The sequence below is a fragment of the Pituophis catenifer genome, unplaced genomic scaffold, assembly GCF_029215685.1.
Source record: "Pituophis catenifer annectens isolate HBS135680 unplaced genomic scaffold, rPitCat1.0.hap2 SCAF_6, whole genome shotgun sequence".
Classification (NCBI taxonomy): domain Eukaryota; kingdom Metazoa; phylum Chordata; class Lepidosauria; order Squamata; family Colubridae; genus Pituophis; species Pituophis catenifer.
The window spans coordinates 68,529,969-68,553,686 of NW_027256886.1; the positions used below are offsets into that span (position 1 = coordinate 68,529,969).

Here is a 23,718-nt window from a genome sequence, read left to right on the forward strand (position 1 = left end):
CAGCATTTTTGCGGTTTCATTCTGCTCTCCTTCGAGATAAAGTTAAACTATATGGACGTTAATTTATCTTTGTGGCTGTTTGCAAACCTCCTTAAGCCAACCACTTTTTTATTGCTTCACTGACAAACCTTCTCTGTTGTAACTTGTACAAAGTTGTGAGAGCTTGCAGGAAGTGAGCACACACCTCTGCTTCACCGGGTGGAGCCTCTCATTCTGTGTCTGATTAAGAAACCACTTACACCAAGCATGGGAAGTACCTAGGGAACTTAAGGAAAATGCACAGTCTTTGGGGTAGTTTGCTCTTCACCATATTCCACTAAAAAGGCTTTGTGGATCACATTTTAAAGAAATTTAATGAAAGGATTTCAAGTGGCATCAAAAGGAAAAATATGGGGATACTATATTCACAGGTAAGTACTCTGTAGCCATTTACTACTATTTAAATGGGCTTCAACAGTAGCCATTATGCAATGAAGCCTGTTTGATATATGTTCAAAGGGGTTGGTTTTGCTTTTATCAAATTGAAGCATCTCTTATCAAGTCTGAGAAATTGCATTTTTATGGGGAATCAGTAGCTAGTGGAATAATCAACAGTTTTCCATTAAAATATGAATTGAATTGAAGTTAGAAGAGGGAAATATCTGAAACAGGGTTGCGTGGCTTATGGAAATCAGAAAAAGTGGTCCGTGTGTGACCTCTTGATCAAGGACTTTGGAGATGTTGGTTAAAGGTGGTGATTGGAGATACAGCAATGAATGTTCTAGCAAGTGCTTGCTTGATACTACTAAGAAAAAAACAGATTTACCTCCTCAGTATCTGTATAAACTAGTGAATGTTCTAATGACAAATCTAGTCTTTTTTGAGTATAAAAACAGGAATTAAAATAGAGCTAGATATTTAAAGCATATGCCAGTCCCTAAGACAGTCCAATAAGGACAGAACGTGTTCAAAGCACTCTACCAGGAACAGCATGTTGAATTTGAGTTAGCAAAGAAAAATGTGTAAACATAATAATGAAATATCTTGCTTCATCAGCCTAACTAAAGGTTTCAGTTTGCATTAGAAAGTATGAGCAGTATCTAAAACAGAAACTTTCCTCCGTGATTATAGGTATATTGCCAAAACCTCTTCTAAGTTCCTATGTCTACATTTAATTCCAAATTTGATTATGTGCCATCAAGTATGCGTTCACTCTTATCAACCACAATGATATATTTTCTTCCTGATCCTTCAAGTTTTCCAATGGTGTACCCATTATTGCTTTAATGAGTCATTCCTTATCTCCTTGTGACTAGTTGTCCTCTTCTCTTACTTTCTACCTTTCCCAGAATTATAGACTTATCCAGAGCTACATCTTTGCACAATATGTTTCATATTAATATATATTTTCATAATTTGTGCCTGGTCATTTGTGCTTTAAGTGAGGACTCTGATTATTCACGATATTTGCTATAGTTATATTTATATAGCTATCGCTGATATTCCCTGGAGTCTTCTCCAATAATACAGTTCACAAGTATCCTTCCTCTTCAAAATCCAACTTTCACTTCCACAGAGCCTTTACTGATTACATCAAACTGGCTTACAATTGCAAACTTAAAGAATAGTAAACCGGTATGTGTATTTTGGGATTTTGTAATGATACAGTATGTGGCAATGATCTTGGGAGACATGAGGAAGAGCCACAGCCTGATATATTAAATTTTAGTCTAAAAAGAGGAGGGATCACGGTTGAAATCCAGCAGGTTCTGACAGGTTCTGGAGAACCAGTAGCGGAAATTTTGAGTAGTTCAGAGAACTGGCAAATACCACCTCTGGCTGGCCCCAGAGTGGGGTGGGAATGGAGCAGTGGTGAAATGTAAAATTTGTTACTACCAGTTCTGTGGGCATGGCTTGGTGTGTGTGGGGGGGTAATATGACTGAGTGAGCATGGTCAACTTTTTTTTTTTTAATTTTTAAAACCAATTTTTCTACTGAAGATTTTTTTTACAATTTGTAAAATATTTCTACAATTTTCGGCTGAAGAGATTGTAAAAAAAATCCTTTTAAAGCCTCTGATGATCCCAGCTGAGCCACGTGATCATCAGAGGCTTTTTTTTTTTTTTTACTTTTAAAAGCATTTTTTTTTCGGCCAAAGAGATTGTAGAAAAAATGCTTTTAAAAATTAAAAAAAAAAAGCCTCAGATGATTGCTCGGCTCAGCTAGGCAATGGGGGTGGGGACGGGGATTTTTGCTACTGGTTCTCTGAACCACCTGCCTCCTTCACTACTGGATCAGGCGATCCGGTCCGAACCGGGAGCATTTCACCCCTGGAATGGAGATTTTGCAATATCCTTCCCCCAGGAGTGGGGAGAAAATGGGGATTTTGCAGTATCCTTCCCCTGCCATGCCCACCAAGCCACGCCCACCAAGCCATGCCTGCAGAACCAGTAGTTAAAAAAATTGAATTTCACCACTGGGAGGGATGGTAAAAGAATCTCAGAAGGAACTATCAGTAGTTTTTAGGAAAATAAAAATGAGGGATGGAAGAGGTACTTTCAGCCTTGCAAGATTCTGCTAATGCATCTTTACAATAAAGGTTAAGCTAAAATTCCTGGCTGTGCTTCTTGCCTGGATTACCTCACAAGGCTAAGAGATACAACTCTCTGTCATTGTTCAAGAAAAAAATAATTTTACATTTAAAAACTTCTTATGAAAACTCTGTAACTAGGGGAGACGATCCCTATTTGTTAAAAGTAAATAGAGAAAATGCGATTTGGATTCCCAACCCACTTAATCTATAAACACACGGGTTTGTAGTATAAGCATATCCAGTTGAGCTGCATTCCATTTCAGAAATGATTTGGATTTCTGAATCCTTCACCTGGGTTATTGTGGCTTTTGTTCATTCACTGTCTTGAAATGCAAAATGTAGACGTGCGGTGATTCTGAAGCACAATCCATGCTGATGAAACTCCTGTACATAAGACATTCTCAGGCAAAGGAGAAAGTCAGGATGATATACGCGCCCTCTAAATTAGAGGGGCCCACGCCTTGTCACGAAGACGCCAGAATGATGAAACGTGGTTTGTGTCATCATAATGCAAGCTCCACCGTTTTATATTAGTGTCATGACAAGGAATACATAAGGAATGTAGTTTATTTCACATCATTAGGATATTCTAACAGTGGAAGTTTTTAGGAAGATATTGGATAACCATTTGTCTAAAATGGTATAGGGCCGTGATGGCGAACCTATGGCATGGGTGCCACAGGTGGCACACAGAGCCATATCAGTGGGCATGCGAGCATTGCTGTAGCTCAGCTCCAGCGCACATGCATGCACCGGCCAGCTGATTTTTGGGCCTTCCAGTCCCACCGGAAGTTGGGAAATGGGCTGTTTCCAGCCTCCGGGGAGGGGGAGGCCGTTTTCACCCTCCCCAGGCTCCTAGAAAGCCTCTGGAGCCTGGGGAGGGTGAAAAACAGGACTACAGGCCCACCGTGCCATTGCATGCTAAAAGCAAGGGAGGGCTGCAGGGAGGACGCACGCGCATGAGCAGAGACTGGGCACATTGAATTATGGGTGTGGGCATGCATGTGAGTGACCTCCCCGTGGTCCCCCCACTTTTGGCACGCGATGGCAAAAAGGTTAGCCATCACTGGTATAGGCCAGTGGTGGCGAATCTTTTACTTACTGAGTGCTGAACAAGAACGCGCTTCGTGCGCTGCACATACTCATGTGCCATCCACGGTAACGCGCGGGTCCTCCCCATGTGCTGCGCACACAACCGCACCATCTGTGCACGCGCACAGCTTTTGCGCATGCGCACTAGCGTGTGCTGTGTGTGCAATCTCACCATATGCGCATGCGCACAGCTTTCGTGCATGCAATGCATGTGCGCAAACGCTGTCTGCACATGCGTGCACAATCTTGCATGCATGCGCAAACATGCGCACATGCTCAGGACAGCTCCGAAGACCAGCTGGGTCCCCTGAATTGCGCGCATACGCACCAGAGGCCTGAACACCAGCTGGGGCACACGCGCATGAGCAGTTTCAGTTGAGCTTGGAGACGGCTTGCGTGCCCGGAAAAATGTCTCTGCATGCCACTTCCGGCACACGTGCTATAGGTTCACCAACACGGGTATAGGATTTCCTGCCTGAGCAGGGGATTGAACTAGAAGACTTCCAAGGTCCCTTCCAACTCCTATTCTATTCTATTCTATTCTATTCTATTCTATTCTATTCTATTCTATTCTATTCTATTCTATTCTATTCTATTCTATTCCATTCCATTCCATTCCATTCCATTCCATTCCATTCCACTCCACTCCACTCCACTCCACTCCACTCTCCTCTTGTTTCTTTGGGGGTTTGCTATTCTCTCCCACTCTCCCTATGCCCATGCCACCAATATATCTTTATATCATGGTATCAAAAAGTAACCAGGATAAATGTTACCTCTCTTTTTCTTTCCATAAGAATGCACTATTGAAAAATAGAACCCCTAAGCAGTGTCACCGATTCATTTAGAATATTTACTTGGCCAATAAAAAGTTCTATTCTATTCTATTCTATTCTATTCTATTCTATTCTATTCTATTCTATTCTACTCTACTCTACTCTACTCTACTCTACTCTACTCTACTCTACTCTACTCTACTCTACTCTTGTTACTTTGGGGCTTTGCCATTCTCTCCCACTCTCCCTATGCCCATGCCACCAATATATCTTTATATCATGGTATCAAAAAATAACCAGGATAAATGTTACCTCTCTTTTTCTTTCCGTAAGAACGCACCATTGAAAAATACAACCCCTAAGCAGTGTCACCGATTCATTTAGAGTATTTACAGCTGATCCTTCAGAAAAGTTAGCTACCTTTAGATTTGCAGGTGGTCCTCAACGTAAGACTACAATTGAGCCCAAAATGATGTTGCTAAGTGAGACAATTGTTAAGTGAATCTTGCCCCATTTTATGACTTTTCTTGCCACAGTTGTTAAGTAAATCATTGCAGTTGTTAAGTTAGTAATGCGGTTGTTAAATGAATCTGGCTTCCCCATTGACTGCTTATCAGAAGGTCATAAAAGGGGATCACATCACTCTGGGACACTGCAACCATCATAAATATGAATCATAAATGTGAATTTTGATCATGTGACCATGAGGATTCTGCAATGGTTGTAAGTCACTGTTTTCAGTGCCGTTGTAACTTTGAACCATCACTAAATGAACTGTTGTAAGTCAAGGACTACCTGTATAGTTCAAAATGAGATAACCCTACGCTAAGAGGTGTTCTGTCCCCGTCTCACACACGCACACAAACAGTCAGCCAGGAGTTAATTAAACCAGCAGTAAGGAATTTCTTTGAGATAACAGAATTGGCAGCAACCCAGTAGCTGCCTGCCAAAAACTTTACTCACAAAGGGAGGTTTTTCTCCTCCATCCTATAAACCAAAATAAGTCCACAAAGCCAAAGAATTGTCAAGTCCAGTCCATAATAAATCAAAGGAGGGCATATAACGAAGTTCCAGAAATGCATTATGACTTGCTAGCTTTTCAGTTTTGTCCGTCACAAGGCCTGAATGGCCACCACAGCCCCTTTTATCCCCTGTGGGGTGTGGTCCAGTGACTCAGCTTAATCTCTGGCACGCCTCCTTCTCTACTGCACGTGCTTGTCTTTCTGACGCTGTCGGGGATCCAGCCAAGACTCATCTCCGTCGCTGTCTAACTGCGGCTGCTCGGAAGTGCCTGGCTCCTGGCCTATCTCTTGACCTTCGGAGGACACCTGAGGCATTGCCAGAGAGGAGGGTCCTGGAGAGGGAGGCCTTGCCAACTTCTCTCCTTCACTTTTGGAGTCTTCTCCCCCTGATAAGACGGGCTCGGGGATCAGAGTCACAACAAGAGGATGGAGAAAGAAAACAAGAAAACTGAGACACAAATTCTTCATACTTGGTGGGATCTTATAATTGCTGACATTATGGCTGAACTGAAAGTTATTATGACAATTGACTTGAATTGAAATAACTCATAGAGTCAAACCGTTCTGATCTGTATAGTTGCCTTTATGTAGTTTCCTCTTTTCTTTTTTTCACACAGCTGGATAGTCCGTTTTGGACTGAAATTATGCAATTTCTGAAACCTAAGTATTCTAGGCTTGGAGAGGGAAAGGACGTATGGACTTTTACCTTTTGATTTGTTATGATAAAACAAAAACAGTTCTAACCTAACCTACAAGCCTTTTTCACTAGCCTTTTGTTAAACAGTTTACATTCCTTAGAGGGCTGCCAATTTGTATTCATTAACATTAGAAGTCAGTGCTCTCTACATCATACAGCCGATTAGACTTAGAGATCTTTGAAGGAACAGTCCAATCTATGTGTATGGATTGGAGACTACAAATCTCTTTATGGCATGAGTTGGCCAGATTATGCCTTGTGGGAAGGGCAGCCATGCCAAGCCCTGAAAATTCATGTGCCTAGTTTGCTGCGTACTTTCAAAGAATCCCTCACTTCCACCTCCTCCTCCTCCTCCTCCTCCTCCTCCTCCTCCTCCTCCTCCTCCTCCTCCTCCTCCTCCTCCTCCTCCTCCTCTTAGCCATTGTCTATCCATTGCAGGATGAAGGCCTCTTCTTCATGTTTCCAACCAATATGGTCCTGAGCTTTCTTTTACCAATTGGGCCCGCAATACTTGCTGATTTCATTGATCCCTCTTTGAAATCCCTCCCCATTTTAGATCTTTGAAAAAATAGTTGCCCTTAAGTTGATTCCTGGTGACTATATGCCTGAGTTACCAAAACAATTTATCTTTGGGCCTCCCAATCAAGCATACATTCTTGACGATTTCTTGATGGGTGGTCTCTCCTCCAAATACTAACCAGATCTAACCCTGTTTTAGCTTTCTTTTTTTTTTTTCCAAAATCATCTAAGTGCTGCCGTTTGCCTTACTTAACTATGATGGATCTCATATCATGATCAGTTTTACAGTTTGCAATAGCAATTATTCACCAAATGACTCAAGAATTCTTATTCGGAGAATAGATGTTAAAGCATGGAGATCTCACTGTTATCCTGCTTATTGGGCTTTTCAACTGGGAAAAAAAAAACAATTCAGGGAAAACAAGAGTGATTGGTAATTCAGCAATCCTTGAAGCTGTCACACCAGTAGTTTTAGATTAATTGTTAATCTATTAGCACCACTTTGTGGATTTAATGTGGAACTGCAGCCCTTAATGCAATACTTATTCAAGTTGTCCCTTAGTTGCACACCTTTAAAAACTATTTTACTTTCTTTTAACGTGTATATGAATTTATTCATTACACATTTGTATCCAGTGTGATGCCTATATAGTGTATGTTAATTCTCCTGTGATGTTTCCAAGAGTGCTCACCAGGTGCTGGGCTGATTTAATTTGATTTTAAAATAAAGCAAAACAATGAAATGATGAAACAAAACGACGAAATGGAAAACGGCATGTTGATAGCACATTACCTTTATTTCCAAGAAAGTGTTTGGATACCACAAAGACCCCAGAGCCATTTTTTGGAAATAAAAATCAGGGATGTTTGCAGCTTTTTTTTTTTTTTTAAATGTGTTCTTGGTTTCAATTTCAACTTCAAACTTCAACTTCACCAGGAGTTTGGTGAATGCTGCATTGCTGCAATTCCTTTTCTCCTCTCCTTGGTTTCTTTGTCTATCTCTAAAAGTTTAGGATGATCCTAAGTTCCGCTCTGTGAAAGTCAGTTTGGTGGCAGTGGTTAACGCATCAGGCTAAAAATTGGGAGGCTGTGATTTCTAGTCCCGCCTTAGGCGCAAAGCTAGCTTGAGCCAGTCACTTTCTCTCCAAGAGGCATCTTGGAGGGGAAATGCTGGTATCAGGGTTTTGAAAGTAAAGAACTTTCACAAGAACAAGTTGTATATGCATGATAAGACCCATGTGTATTAATTTATAGAACTGGAGACACCAATTTGTTCTTTACCTCATGGAAGAGATCTCAAGCTGCTTTCAACTTACAGTAATCATCTGTCACAGTGGTGGGTTTCACATTTTGTTGCTACCGGTTTGCCTTGCATGCGCATGCTCGCTTCATGCGGACACCTTCCGTGCATGCGCCCAACTTTCCGCACATGTGCTTTGCTCACGCATGTGCCTTCCACGCATGCACCCAGCCTCAAAACCATGCCTAAATAGGACAGCATAGAGCCGGCGGGGTTGGGGGGGCCGGCCCACCTGCGATCTCCACTACGGTTCCTCTGAACTGGTACGAACCGGCTGAATACCACTTCTGATCTGTTGGTGAAAGTTCATTTACCTAGCCTGCATTAGAATTACAGGTAATCCTCAACTTATGACCGTAGTTGAGCCCAAAATTTATGTTTGTTAAACAAGACTGTTGTTAAGTGAGCTTTGCCCCATTTTACGACTTTTCTTGCCACAGTTGTTGAGTAAATCACTACAGTTGTTAATAAAACAGTTGTTGAGTGAGCTTCCCCATTTGACTTTGCTTGCCAGAAGGTCACAAAAAGGGATCACGTGACCTGGGGACACTGCAACCATCATATACATGGGCCTGGTGGCTCAGCAGACTAAAAGCATTGTGATTAACACCAGCTGTCTGCAATTACTGTAAGTTCGAATCTCACCAGGCTCAAGGTTGACTCAGCCTTCCATCCTTTCTAAGGTAGGTAAAATGAGGACCCAGTTTGTGGGGGCAATAAGCTGACTTTGTATAAATATACAAAAGTATGAAGGCTATTGCTTAACGCATTGTAAGATGCCCTGAGTCTCCGGAGAAGGGCGGCATATAAATCAAATTAATATATATATATATACATACATGCCAGTAGCCAAGAATTTGAATTTTGATCACGTGACCATAGGAATGCAGCAACTGTCGTAAGTGTGAAAAATGGTCATAAGCGCCATTGTAACTTTGAGCAGTCACTAAACAAATGGTTGGAAATTGAGGACTACCTGCATGTTGAAAAAAGTTTGTGTGTTACAATTCAAAAGGGTGGATGGATGTGTTGAAGTAACAACCCACAATCCATTTATCGTTTTGTCTTAAATCAAAAGCTGTTGAAACTACTTACTGAAGTTCTCCTGCCTTTCTCTCTTTCCTTCCCTCAGCCCATTTGCCAGGCAGCTTATAATAATGACCTCAATGAACTTCAGCTCCTCTTGGAAGAAGACAGAAATAATCTGAATATCCAGGACTATTTTGGTGGAGACACGCCATTAATCTGTGCATGCAAAAAAGGGCACAATAGAATCGTCAGTTACCTTCTGAAAATGAATGCTGATGTGAACATAAAAAATAAGGTGAGAGCAGCTACTGCAATAGGACCTCTTCTTAGGTTGCTAAAACCAGGACTGATCTGCAAAGAGAATAGAGGAAGGATATGCTATCTGAGGAATTCTGGGAGTTGAAATTCACACATCTTATTGTGGGCAGGTTTGAAAAACACCGGTTTAAAATCACCTCTTAAGCTCTGTAGAAATGTAGGTTTCCTTTCTGAGTTCTGAAGGGTGAGGCAGGAATTCCAGACATAGAGGCCAGGGGTGGGTTCTACTTATCTTTACTACTGGTTCGCAATGGAGGCCCGCATGCCTGTGCTCGCTCACGCTTCTGCGCGTGCGCAGAAGCTTCCTGATAACATCGGGGTTGGTGGGCGGAGCCTCCCGCCAGTTTTACTACCGGTTCTATAGAACCGGTCCGAACCGGGGGCAACCCATCACTGATAGAGGCAAAATGAGGAGATGTAACTAATGTTTTTGGTAACCTATATCTCTGTTTATAGGTAAGATATGAGAAGAAGAGATCATTTGTTGTGTTTTAAGAGAAGGCTATTAAAATTCTTTGTACTGATTGTGAAGAAAGTCATTTCTTTTCCTTTTTGTTTGCTGTATTCTTATTTCTTCTTCCTTTTCCAGTTTGTTTTTCTTTCTGCACCTTCTATTTTTCTTTTTAATTCTTTTTAGTTTGTAGTAGCCTTCTATTAGCCTTCTAATTATAATTTCTAATAAAGTTATTAACATGCTTCACATCCATTACATTTGTACATGTAATGGATGTGAAGCTTGCAAAAAAAGAATGGCGTTTCAATTATCCAATTGTGGCTTGCCAGCTTGATTTTTAAATGATGGTTGAATGCACAGTCAGCCAGTGATTTAATCTGCATTTGGCATTTTTGTCTATCTGCTGGGTCGTTCCTAAGGATCTAGGCTGTTGTTTAATAGTATTAAAGGTATCGTTGAAGGATGCCAGTGGTTCTGACTAATTGCAATTGACTAATGGTGATTTTTCTCAATGTTGATGGTGCTTTCGTGTGGTGCTCCAGATGTTTTGGAATTGCATGCAAGGTACTTATTACTATTGGTGTTATTCATTATTATTATTATTGTGGATGGTTGCACAATTAGCCAGATGATTAGACTGGCTGTGGCATTTGTATACACCTGTTGGGTTCTTCAATTCAATTCAATTCAAACCTTTATTGTCAGAGTACAACATGTGTACTATGAGATTGGCTGAGCCTCCCTTCATGCACACCCCCTCCCAACACAATACAACTCACCGTGAAAGATAGAAAATCCCTAGCCCAGTGAATCCTGCTCACAAACACTATTGCATCATTGTTTGATGGTATTAAAGATGTTATTGCAGGATTATAAACTGTTCCAATTATAGCTGCCTTTTGCTATTGACTGATGATGATTTTGTCAATGTCAGTGATGTTCAAGATGTTGCTCAAGCAGAGATGCTCCAGATATTTTAGAATTGTGCCTCAGGTACTTATGACTATTAGGATTATTTTTGCTTTGGTTTGCTACAGTCATTCTATTTCTATGTCTTTGTATTTTGTGATTTTCTACAATTCTTTCTCTTCTCTGTCTCCAAGTACCGCAACATCCACTATCCAGACTCTCTCCTTCTTAGTTGTGAAGTCTTGGATATTTTGTGGAAGGTGTTTGTATGTTTGAATTCTAAAATCCCACCTTTATTATTCCTTTCTTATGAATGTTTCTGGGAAATGGGGGGATAAAATATCATAACCAGCACTACTAAATGTTTGACTTCCATCAGGGGTGAAATCCAGCAGGTTCTGACAGGTTCTGGAGAACCGGTAGTGGAAATTTTGAGTAGTTCGAAGAACCGGCAAATGCCACCTCTGGCTGGCCCCAAAGTGATGAGGGAACGGAGATTTTGCAGTATCCTTCCCCTGCCACGCCCAACAAGCCAACCACGCCCACCAAGCCACGCCCACAGAACTGGTAGTAAAAAAATTTGGATTTCACCACTGACTTCCATGCAAGACATGGAGCTGAACTGGGGCGACGGCTTGCATGCTCACAGAGAGGACGCTGCGTGCCACCTCTGGCATATGTGCCATAGGTTCGCCATCAAGGGGTTATGACATCAAAATGTTTTAGTAAAATTCCAAGTATTGGCAGAGGGCTTTTGCTTCTAAGAATTATAAAATTGTTGTACATTAAGATAGATCACAAAGATAGGAAATTATTAAAAATGTGAAAGAAAGGTATATATATATATGCTTTAATTTATATGCCGCCCTTCTCCGGAGACTCAGGGTGGCTTACAATGCGTTAAGCAATAGCCTTCATACTTTTGTATATTTATACAAAGACAGCTTATTGCCCCCACAATCTGGGTCCTCATTTCACCTACCTTTGAAAGGATGGAAGGCTGAGTCAACCTTGAGCCTGGTGAGATTTGAACTTGCGGTAAATGCAAGCAGCAGATGTTAATTACAGTGCTTTAGTCCACTGTACTACAGGCTCTTCCATATTTGTACTATGTTGAGAAGTAAATTCCATGGATGTGGAGTAACCATGGGGAAATCTTGGTCTCTGGTGACTTGTTGGAGCTAAGCTTTGTAGGATCTAAGTGGGTGGTGCTAATCTGCAAGGAGAAAGCGTTTTTCAGTGGTCCTTGGTTCAAATCGTTTGAGGCTTTTTAGATAATAATAACTATATGAAGAAATCAAAATTGCTGCATCATGGTTTCTATGGAGATCAATCTGCTGCAACGCTGTGTCCCAGCTGAAGTTCCATGTATGTAGAACATATTAGAGAAATGTTCTAAAGCTTGGAAGTTATCTGTATAATGTACTACTGTTTTAAAGCCAGTTGTATCTAGGATTGGGAAGCAATGAGTCTTTTGCCTCCTTCTGGGGGATTAGGAGAGATCTAGATTGCTTTGAAAAGCATGGAACTTTAGAAACTGACCTCAATTACATTATTTAAGAGATTAAGTGAGGACTTATTGAAGATGGCTTTAAAAAGGATGAAACCTCCTTTCCCTCAAGGAAGTATTAATCATGTTTACCAGGCCAACTCCCAGAGCTATCTGGTAAATAGATACAAGCCATATAAGGCAAGCATCAATACAACATGTGGTAGATTTTGCTTCTCTGAATAAACTATCCAGGTCCTCAAAAACATGTAAATTATAATTTATACATTATTCATGTATGAATTAGGAAAAAAAGAAGAAGGCAAATTGTCACTGTCAACTTGCCATGGCCACCTCGCCACAGGACAACTCACTGCAGGACAAGAGTTACACTAATAGCAAATAAATAGTGGAATAATTTTTTTTTTAAAAAAAGGATGCAAAAATGCAGAATGAAATGTGAATGGCAAAAATTAAAATAATGTTTATTTATTTTAAATAATTAAATAGAATTGTTAAATTGTCCCCCAATGAGTTGGGTCGTGGCGAGTTGGCCATGATGAGTTGGCTGCAACGAGTTGGCCGTGGCAAGTTGTCCCACAGTGAGTTGGCCATGATGAGTTGGCTGCAGCGAGTTGGCCATGGTGAATTGTCCTGCAATGAGTTGCCCATGGTGAGTTGGCCATGATTAGTTGGCTTCAGTGAGTTGGCTGTGGCAAGTTGTCCTGCAATGAGTTGGCCTTGATGAGTTGGCTATGGTGAGTTGGCTGCAGAAAATTGCTGTGGCAAGTTGTCCAATTCCTGCTGCTGGCTGATAACAATTCAAGTAGCTTCTAGCTACCTAAATTCCTAAATCCCTTATTCCTTGTTATTACTGTCTCAACAAGGCCCTTCTTTCTTTCCTTAAACAGTAACTGAGGGTAACTCTCCTGGAACCGAGAATATCTCCAGGGTAATATCTGCAATGGGAAAGCATCGAAAACCTTTCCAAGCTGACATCAAACAAATCGCGAATAATTTATGGTCGATGGAATGAGAAACTGTCTTAAAACTCTTTCTTTTCTCTCTAGAAAGAAAGAACCTGTTTGCACTACGCAGTCAAAAAACGATTTGGTTTCCTTGATTATTTGCTCATCATACTTTTAATGCCTGTTATGCTACTAGGATATCTTCTCATGGTAAGTTCCAGGTCAAACAAGTATCAAATGATGCCTACAGTTATTATCCGTGTGCCCTGTCCTTTCTACCATGGTTGTTGTAGTTACGTGTTTTAGGTTTAGATTCAACTCAGCAAGGAGTTTTGGGCTTTAGGGGTACCATAATTCTCTTTCCTGATTCAAAGAGGTAACTGTGATTCATCTCAATGAAACACTTCATATTGTTTCCATGTGAAAATTAGTCCTTACACAATACAGGCAGTCCTTGACTTACCACCACCACAGCTGAGCCCAAAATTTCTGTTGCTAAGTGAGACAGTTGTTAAGTGAATGCTGCCCCATTGTACAACCTTTCTTGCCACCCTTGTTAAGCGAATCACTGCAGTTCTTAAGTTTTTTATTTATTTATTTATTTATTTTTATATGCCGCCGTTCTCCGCGGCTTACAATGCGTTAAGCAATAGCCTTCATATTTATGAAGTCATTATACAAAGTCAGCTTATTGCCCCCACAAACCGGGTCCTCATTTTACCCACCTTAGAAAGGATGGAAGGTTGAGTCGACCTTGAGCCTGGTGAGAATTGAACTTGCAGTAATTGCAGGCAGCTGGATGTTAAATGCTGCCTTAGTAGGAGGCATTAGCCTCCTACGCCACTCAGGCTCCTTAGTAATGCAGTTGTTAAATGAATCTGACTTTGCTTGTCAGACGTTTGCAAAAGGTGATCAGGTGACCCCCGGGACACTGCAAACGTCATAAATGTGAGTCAGTTGCCAAGCATCTGAATTTCATTCACGTGACTATGGGGATGTTGCAAAGTGTCATAAGTGTGAAAAAAGGTCATAAGTCACTTTTTTCAGTGCCGTTGTAACTTCGAACACACCGTTGTAAGTCGAAGACTAACTGTACTGAAAAATTATATGATGGCATTGAAAAAACAAAGAACAGATGGGAACAGACCAGTCCCCTCAAAAGACAGGGCTAGATAATCTGATATATAGGACAAGAATGAGAAAAAGTTTTTCTGAGAGATTGAGATTTTTTTTTTCTTTATATAGTTTGCTTTTGAAAGTTGCAGGGATTCTTGATAATGACTTTCTAATTTTTCTTATTGGAAGATATTGGATTCTAGTGATCTTGTCCTATTGGTTACAATCTTCTCTGCTTGGTAAAATCTGCCATGCAGCCCTACCTTATGTCTTTCTTTTGTCTCTGGCAAAAAACAACAACAACAACCCAAAAAGCTTTTGGTAGGAGCTTCATATTTCCACAGTCTTTTTCCAGTTTTTTTTTTAAAGTGCCAGAAAATTTAGAACACCCCCAGAGCGTCTCCTTAGCATTAGCCAGCTCACTCTAAAAGCAGAAGAGGCTCCTGAGCATGTAGAGAAGACCAACAATGATGATAAGGGTCTGAAGGCTAAACCATACAATGAATGATTGAGGGAACTAGATATGTCTAGTCCAGGGGTCTGCAACTTTAAACACTCAAAGAGCCATTTGGACCCGTTTCTCACAGAAAAGAAAACACTGGGAGCCACAAAATCCTTCCCGCGCCTGACTATTTCTTGAGCGGCCACAAAACTAGCATATGTAGTTGAATTAAACTTTGTTTTCTTCTGAAACTTTTCTTTTCTTGGATTTATCCATGGTTGGCCTACCGAGGGGGTGGGGGTGGGGTTTGAAAAGCTCAATAAATTGTGTGCCGGTGGGTGTCGCACATTGGCGGTTGTGACACATATTTTGATTGCCAGGGAGCTGCAGCAGAGGGGTGAAAGAGCCACATGCGGCTCCAGAGCCGCAGGTTGCTGACCCCTGGTGTAGTCTAATGAAGAGGAGGACTAGGGGTGATGTGATAGCAATCTTCCAGTATTTGAGGAGCTATCACAAACAAGAGGGAGTCAAAGCATCTGAGAGCAGGAGAAGAAGCAATGGGTAGAAATTAATCAAGGACAGACCAATTTTGAACTAAGAAGAAGTTTCCTGAGAGTGAGAACAATTAACCAGTGGAACAGCTTGCCTCTGGAAGCTGCGGGTGCACCATCACAGGAGGTTTTCAAGAAGAGACTGGACAGTCATTTGTCCAGAATGGAATATTTCCTACCACAGGCAGGGGGCTGGATTAGAAGACCTCCAAATTCCCTTCCAATCCTATAATTCTATGTTCTGTGCACACAAACTGTCTTCCAACCCGGAAGGCAAAACAAAGCCGGTCATATTGCCATGTAGCAGATTCAGGAAGTCGTTTTGCTCTTCTTTGAAGCAAAAAACACCCTCATAGGTTTACAGTCTAATATTTTCTGTACCCATTGATTACAGGAACACTTTTAATTCTAATTTGTACAGAACACTTTTAACTTTTATCTGTAAGAGCCACGTCTCCCTTAAAGAGTGTTTTCTACATTAGTATTTAAAGAGGTGATTGTTTACCCTTATCTTTCAACTTGGTGTGTTCTAGATGTGCCGTGACAGTGACTTTCTAGCTATGTGGGAAATTACAACATCTAGAAGAACCCAAGCTAGAAAAAGTCATTTAGCAACTCATCTGTATCATTCCCATGATGTACTACTTTTCTTCCTATAATAATTTTTGACTTCCTAAAAATGGAATTAGCCAATATTCAAATCTGCTTCTTGGGCACTGTTCAACTGTCTAAGTATTAAAGTGTATCTCTTAAGTAACTGACACATAACTTTTCTACTGTAGTTATGCATGTTATGGATACTCCCCATGTGCAATTTCTCAATTCATAATTAGGGCGAGTCATTCCATCATTCAAACTGATCCTGCAAACATTATGAAAGATCTGAACACACTTAGAATAATCCATAGTTTCTTAGGACAGAACTTGGGAGGCAACTAATCAGATATCCTAATTATGTTTTGAGAATTTTTAGTATCAGGAAGTTTAAGAACACCTAGATGTTCTCAGCCGGATTTGGATAAATTTATATAAGAGAAAGTCTTTATTAGCTGCCTGCTTAATATGAGTGTTACCCATTTTCCAATAATGTTCCATTTTTTTTCCTTTCTCACCCCTAAAATCTGCTAAACAGGTTTCTAAAAGTAAGCAGAATGAAAACCTCATCAAGATGCTGCTTAGAGCTGGTGCATATGTTAACACTCAAGATGATGTAAGTGCATCTATTCATATACTCTAATTCTATCTAGATTATAGTTTGGGTGGTAACTGGATGTGACCCATAAAAATATCTTCATTTTCCTAAGGATGAGGCAGGAGAGGACCATTTTTCCCCTATGATTTCCCCTATATCAGGCCTGTCAAACTGGTGCCCCTTGGGCCCAATGCGTCACATGCAGGTCAAGCCCACCCCAGCTCCGCAAAGGCAAAAAACGTTGTGATACATCATGCTACATCATGTGACGCGATTAAGTTTGACACCCATGCCCTATATGGAGAGAAAATGGGAGCAATTGCTTCTTTCTTTTTGTCTAGTACCCAAGCCAGCCAACTTAACATGAGATCTATCAGGGCAGGGGTGAAATGTAAAATTTGTTACTACCGGTTCTGTGGGCATGGCTTGGTGATGGGGGTAATGTGAGTGGGTGGGCCTGGCCAGCTTTTTTAAAAAAAACTTTTCAAAGCACTTTTTCTAATGCTTTGAAAAGTCTCGGCCGATCAGGCAACTCAGCTGGAATCGTCAGAGAGGCTTTTTAAAAAATGCCACTCTCCCAATCAGGCAACTCAGCTGGGATCGTCAGAGAGGCTTTTTAAAAAATGCCTCTCTGCCAATCAGGCAACTTAGCTGGGATCGCCAGAGACTTTTCAAAGCATTTTTTTTTTCCACCTCTTCGGCCAAGAGGTTGCAGAAAAAAATGCTTTGAAAAGCCTCTGACGATCCCAGCTGAGCCGTGCGATCATCAAAGGTTTTTTTTTTTTTTACTTTTAAAAGCATTTTTTCGTCGGAAGAGGTTGTAGGAAAAATGCTTTTAAAAGTTTTTTTTAAAAAGCCTCTGATAATCATGTGGCTCAGCTGGGCATGGAGGGGGCGCAGGAATTTTTGCTACCGGTTCTCCGAACCATCCACTGCCATCGCTACCGGATCTGGCGATCCATCCAAACTGGGAGCATTTCACCCCTGTATCAGGGTCAAGTAGACTAAAATGTTACCTCTTGTCACCCTTTCAGCCTGTCTCCAACGAGGCCATTTCCTAGGCCCCATTGTTCAGCTGTTATTTTTTGGTTGTTTTTCCTCACCAAAAAAAAAAAAAAAGAAAAAAAGCAAAACAACCAGGGAAGATGAGATCCAATTAGATCCAGTTGGCTGACTGCCAGTTGTACCTTTCCACTTATCAACTGAGTGGTTCAGTGTCGGAGAAGTACATCAATCAAAGATGTATAGGATCTACAAAATTACCACAGAGGGTTTGAAGTGTGAGGCTGGTAGTTGTGTAAAAGTGCTATTAGATTTAACAATTTTATATGCAATAGGATAATTTAACATGTTTTCTCAAGGGCAATTAGACAGAATGAGGACGTCTTCCAAATACCGCAGAAGTTTACTACATAGCCATGTAGTTAGGTTGCAGGTACTATTCTTGAAAAAAAAATGCAATAGTTTCTTTTTCATTACATTAACAATAACAATGCCTTTTAAATGATTTTAAATTTGTATGTTTCCTAAATTTTTGGCCAAATTGAGATATTTCCTTTTAATTTGTTCTTAATGTTTATATTATGTGTTTTTATCTGGCTGTACACCGCCCTGAGTTCCCAGGAAGAAGGGCGGTATATAAATTCGAAGTAAAATAAAAATAAAAATAAATTAAAACACCAAAGCAAACCAAACAGAAGTGGCCGTGAAGAGTTCAGTCCTTTAGCAAATAATTGTGTCTCCTGAACAAGTATGATTTACGTGTGCTAGAACTTTGTGGCTTCACCTGCTTCAACTCTTTAATTAAAACCACACAATATTGCATAGTAGGGTTATTCAAATCAGAGTTAAACCTTATTTTTATTTCAGTCTGTATGTTGGGAATAATATAGGACAGTGATGGCTAACCTTTTTGCTGTCACGTGCCAAAAGCTGGGGGAGTGTGGAGTGGTTGCCCACGTGCGTGCCCACACCATTCTATGCGCCCTGCCTCCCCCCAAGCACGTGTGCGCAACTCTCCATGCTCCCCCTGCTTTTGGCATGTGATGGCATGGTGGGCCCGGTAGGTCCATCTTTTGCCCTCCCCAGGCTCCAGAGGCTTTCTAGGAGCCTGGGGAGGATAAAAACAGCCTTCCCCACTTCCCCGTAGGCCCTCCGGAGGCTGGAAATAGCCCGTTTGCTGACTTCCGTTGGGCTCAGAAGGCCCAAAAATCAACTGGCCAGCGTGCACATGTGTGCTGGAGCTGAGCTAGGGCAATGCTCGCGTGCCCACCAATATGGCTACGTGTGCCACCTGTGGCACGCGTGCCATAGGTTCGCCATCAGGGATATAGGACTAGATCACTGAATCTGTCCTAGTACAATATTGTACTCAGCTTCAGGATTACAATGGAATAAGATGGTTTTTCAAATCTCAAGGCAATTAAGGAATACAGGTGAACACTTGCAGAAAATAATACAAATGGAACTAACTGAAAAAGAGTTGGCAGGCCATGTAAATTCATCCTTGGTTGCAATTTAACGCATAATTTGAAGAAGTTGCTACATTTTATTTTTACTGTTGCAACCCAATGAAGACTGTTTAAATTCTGTAGTATATATTAATTATGATAATTTTGTTTTGAAGTTCTTAATTTAATTTTTTAATTTAGCTTATTTTATTTATGGAGCCATTTTGCAGTAGAGTAGCATAAAGATACCTGACGACATCAATGTCCAGTCTATAAGTGAATGAAACAATAGACCAAAAGTATAAATATATGATAATTCAAGAGTTTGCAAGAAAGAATTCCATTTTTAATTTTATACTTAATGAGAAGGATATTAGGGTAAGGGTACAACTTATTCCTGAAGAATATGTATTATGTTTTTTCTCTAGTCAGGACGGACTGCTCTCCACTATGCTTGTGAAATGAAGAACCAATCTATCATTCCATTATTAGTTGAAGCAGGCGCTGACCTTTCCCTAAAGGACAAGGTATGGAAAAGTAGTCTTATTATAATTTTGAACTCTAGCTCTGTGATTTGGACTATCTCTCTACTAAGAAAGAGGAATCTATTTTTATTTTAGAAAAGAAAAAATATATAAGTGGGGTTCTTTTCTACCAGGGCAGTACATTGGCTTAATGGTTAAGATCAGGGGTGGGTTCTAAATTTTTTTACTACCAGTTCTGTGGGTGTGGCTTATTTTGTGGGTGTAGCTTGAAGGTCATGTGACTAGGTGGGCGTGGCTAGCTGGCCAGAGTCATTTCTGGAAGGTCCTCGCACTTATGACCAAGTTCTCGCACTTACGACCCGACTCATTTGTTTGCTTTTAACACTGATCAGCTGTAGGACGGCCCTTTGAAGCCCTGTGGCAAGAGTTTAAACAGTTTTTTTCCCTCTAGTCATCAGCTGGGACTCAGGAGGCAGCAATAGATTGGGGGTGGGACCAAATAAAAGGTAAGAATAACGTGGGTGGGTGGGGGGGGTGGGAGGGCGGGGGGGGGGAGAATCGGTTCGGTGACATCATATCGTCACCGCTACCAGCTCGGCCGAACGGGACCGAACCGGGAGGAACCCACCACTGGTTAAGATGCTGGGCTTCTCAGCTCGAAAGCTGACAGTCAGGGTTGAAGACCCGAGAGCTGTGTGACAGGATGAGCTTTCATCATCATCGCCCCAGCTCCTGCCAATTTAGCAGTTCTAAAGCATGCAAATGCAAGTAGATAAATAGGTACCACTTTAGTGGGAAAGGTTTTTGTGTTCTGTACTTTCATGTGGGCCACATAATGACAGAAGCCTCTCTCAGAAAATGCAGGATCCCTACGCTGAGAATTGGAGATGAGCATTGTCACCTTAAGTCAATCACGACCGAACAGGGGAACCTTTAAACCTTCTTTTCTTTTCTACCATTTTCCAAGATTTTCATCTACTAGTTTGCTAATCGAGGAAAATGTGAATATTTGTGGTGATGTATTACAAGTCATTACATTTGAAGATTTTGATACAGGTTATGTTGTCCAGAAACAGCTGATGTTTAAAAAGTCAATATGGATAGTAGCAAGGAAAAAAAAAGCAAAAAGGTAAAAGAAACAATAAAAAGGAATTAAAACCATCTATACAGCATCCATAAATATTTAAAAATTGAGATTTATCTACTTACTATAGATCATGTGTAAACAATCCAGCACTCCCCATTAAGCTTTTTGACTAGAACACTCAGAATCATTTACCATGAAGGTTAAAGTTAGCAACCTTAACTACCTATGCTGATGACAGATAATTTTAAGTTTCCCATAGGGAGAATAATATTTAAAGCAACTAGTCCCCTTTAACAATTTGAACAAGGCAGTTAAAAGACGAACGGCGGTAGATGCAAGCATTTCGTATTGACTCGTCAGGGCCAAACTTACAATAACACAGTTAAAAATCAACACGGAGCATAAAGTCCAGTGAAACCATTCAATTAGACATATAACGTGTGTGAACACCAACCAGTGATGAAACTTTACGCCCACGGAAGGCGCAGATTGACATACAGTTGTTTCTGTACACCCAAGGGAGGCTTCACTCGATTGATGGCAACCGCTTCAGCCAACCACAGAAAATGAGAGTTCCTGTGACACCATAAAACTCTGAACTTGGTGACCCGTGGCTATATGTGGCTATAATATATGTCTCGCGATAGCAGAAGAAGACATTTTATAGCCATGATTTGAGAATTATATTGTTTAGCAGTAGCTTAGCAGAAGTAAGTGATGTTTTAGACTCATAGATGTCCCCCCCCAAAAAAAAATAATATCATAAAATAATATTCAGACGTTTCCACTGTGTGAAAATCAATCTTTATACAAGGAGTTTTATTTCTCACTGATAAGGCACTTTTTGTCATACCAATAGCAATCATCACTCACCTTTTGGTCAAAATTCTTTTTGTTTGACCTAACATTGAAGAGATTAACTTCAAGTGGTAATCTTACCTGTATTACCATTTGCCACTGGTTTCAGACTATATGGACTACTTCCAACATTTCTTAAACAAATTTGCACTGGAGAGATTCATCAAAACTTTGAAGCAAATAGAGGAAAGTTCTAATGGTAGATTAACACAATTATTTAACCACAATGGAGGTGGTTGTTCGATTAACAACAGATCCCATTCCCCTCCCCCCCAACTGTTCTCCACATCTTTAATTGGATCATAGTGTTTGGCTTGTTTTAACTTATTTATGTTTTATTATATTTATATCTAGCATTCATGATTATAAGCAGCCCAGAGTTACCTTGTGGTTAGATAGGTGGAGAAAGAAAGAAAGAAAGAAAGAAAGAAAGAAAGAAAGAAAGAAAGAAGGAAGGAAGGAAGGAAGGAAGGAAGGAAGGAAGAAAGAAAGAAAGAAAGAAAGAAAGAAAGAAAGAAAGAAAGAAAGAAAGAAAGAAAGAAAGAAAGAAAGAGATTATGACTTCCTCCTAGAACTTGTAACATTTGTAACATTTGCTTCAAAAGCCAGTATTGGATACTATCCAAAATGAAATTATTCTGCGCAACTTACAATGAAATAACTGTCTTCTTGGCAATAGTACTCTTTCAAATATCTAAAGTTGGCCAAGTTAGATGTTTATGGAGCTTCTCAGTCATCATGGTTGTCCCAAAGGTGCTTTTTTAAGAGGCAGCTGTTTTTCTTTGAGGACGTTTCGCGTCTCATCCAAGAAGCTTCTTCAGCTCTGACTGGATGGTGGGGAATGGAAGGATGGAAAGACATTATTGTTCTGACCTAGGCTTCCTTAGAAAGCATGAAGCAAGGTCTTAGTCCCACAAAACCTCTTTTATTTATCCGACTGTAAATTACTTTCTTTTACAGTCCGCAAGGCTTGATAAACAGTCTTTCAGAGGAAGGTTATCAGCACCCACCTATCTCATATGGAATGCTGCCAGAGAGCTAATTTCCAGATGCAGGGCAAGGCCAAACTTGGCACAGAGTCACAAACAGAATTTTCAAATCTTGAACCGTCCAAATGAACTAATTGCTTCCTGCAAAAGCTCATGTCCTGTTCGCTCTTTTATGTTTTATGGGAGGGGCCAATCATCTCCAAGCTTTACTCCCAAGTCGACCCTGTTTTCTTAATTGTTCTTGTCTTCTGGCAGCTCTACACATGCACACACTGGGAACAGGCTCCCACTGTTCTTCTGCCTCACTGATGTCAGACTCCAGGGGCTGCATATAACTATCAGATAGCCTTGGCCTCCTCACTGCCTCTGATGCAGAGCCCTCATCCGAGCTTTCCCCAGCCCCCAGGACTGGCCCAAGTTCCTCCCCAAGCTCCTCACTGTCCGTCTCTGTTGCCAGCTCTGCTGGCCACCAGCAGGCCACAGCAACTATCCTGTCAGAACTGAAGAAGCTTCTTGGATAAGAAGCAAAATGTCTTCAAAGAAAATCAAGAAAGTCCAATTGCCTCTTGAAAAAGGACCTTTGGGTCAGCCAAGTTAGATTTTATATATGTTGATGCTTTCTTCATTCATTCTTTTCACCTTTGTTCATTTTATCCCTTTATTTCAGGCTGGAGAGACTCCATTGGACATAGTAAGAAGATTAAAGTTCCTCAACATAGAACACATATTAAAGAAGGATTCCTAGATCATTACATCAGATATTGTTAGAAAAGCTCCGACCCATGGGGCCAATTCATTGTGATAAATGTAATTCCTTTTATAATTTCAAGTAACATCAGGCAGCCAATAAGCTTATGCAAAAGAATAGACTGCATTAAATCCTGTTGCTGGAGGTTTAATGGGTGATAAAATCAAAATGAGGTGGTCAATTCTGTGAGTGTCAAAATATCATTTTTATTTTCATGATTGTTTTCTTACTAAAGTACAGCGTTTGTAGAGTATAAGTCAGTGTTTTTCAAACTTGGCAACTTTAAGATGTATGGACTTCAATTCCCACAATTCCCCAGCTAGTTGAAATCTACACAGTGGTTGTCAATTTGAAAACCATTGGTATAGTATAAGCCAGTGATGGCTAACCTTTTTGCCGTCGTGTGCCAAAAGCGGGGGGAGCATGGGGGTTTGCACACGTGCGTGCCCACATCCATAATTCAATGCTCCCCACATATGTGCATGTAACCCCCCCCGTGCTCCCCCCATTTTTGGCACGTGATGGCGCAGTGGGCCCGGTAGGCCTGTTTTTCACCCTCCCCAGGCTCCAGAGGCTTTCTTGGAGCCTGGGGAGGGCGAAAATGGCTTCCCCACCCCCCCAAGGCCCTCTGGAGGCCAGAAATGGCCCATTTCTC

At 40.9% G+C, this 23,718-nt stretch overlaps 1 protein-coding gene across 1 annotated transcript; it reads left to right on the forward strand.

Annotated features, from left to right (window-relative positions):
• Nucleotides 1–389: 389 nt before the first annotated feature.
• On the forward strand, nucleotides 390–23,104 carry ANKRD22 (ankyrin repeat domain 22). Its single transcript, XM_070946064.1, has 6 exons — nucleotides 390–410; nucleotides 9,111–9,302; nucleotides 13,248–13,355; nucleotides 16,387–16,464; nucleotides 19,325–19,423; nucleotides 22,983–23,104. The coding sequence occupies exons 1-6, from the start codon at nucleotides 390–392 to the stop codon at nucleotides 23,058–23,060; spliced, it is 576 nt and encodes a 191-aa protein (XP_070802165.1). The 3' UTR covers nucleotides 23,061–23,104.
• Nucleotides 23,105–23,718: the final 614 nt, after the last annotated feature.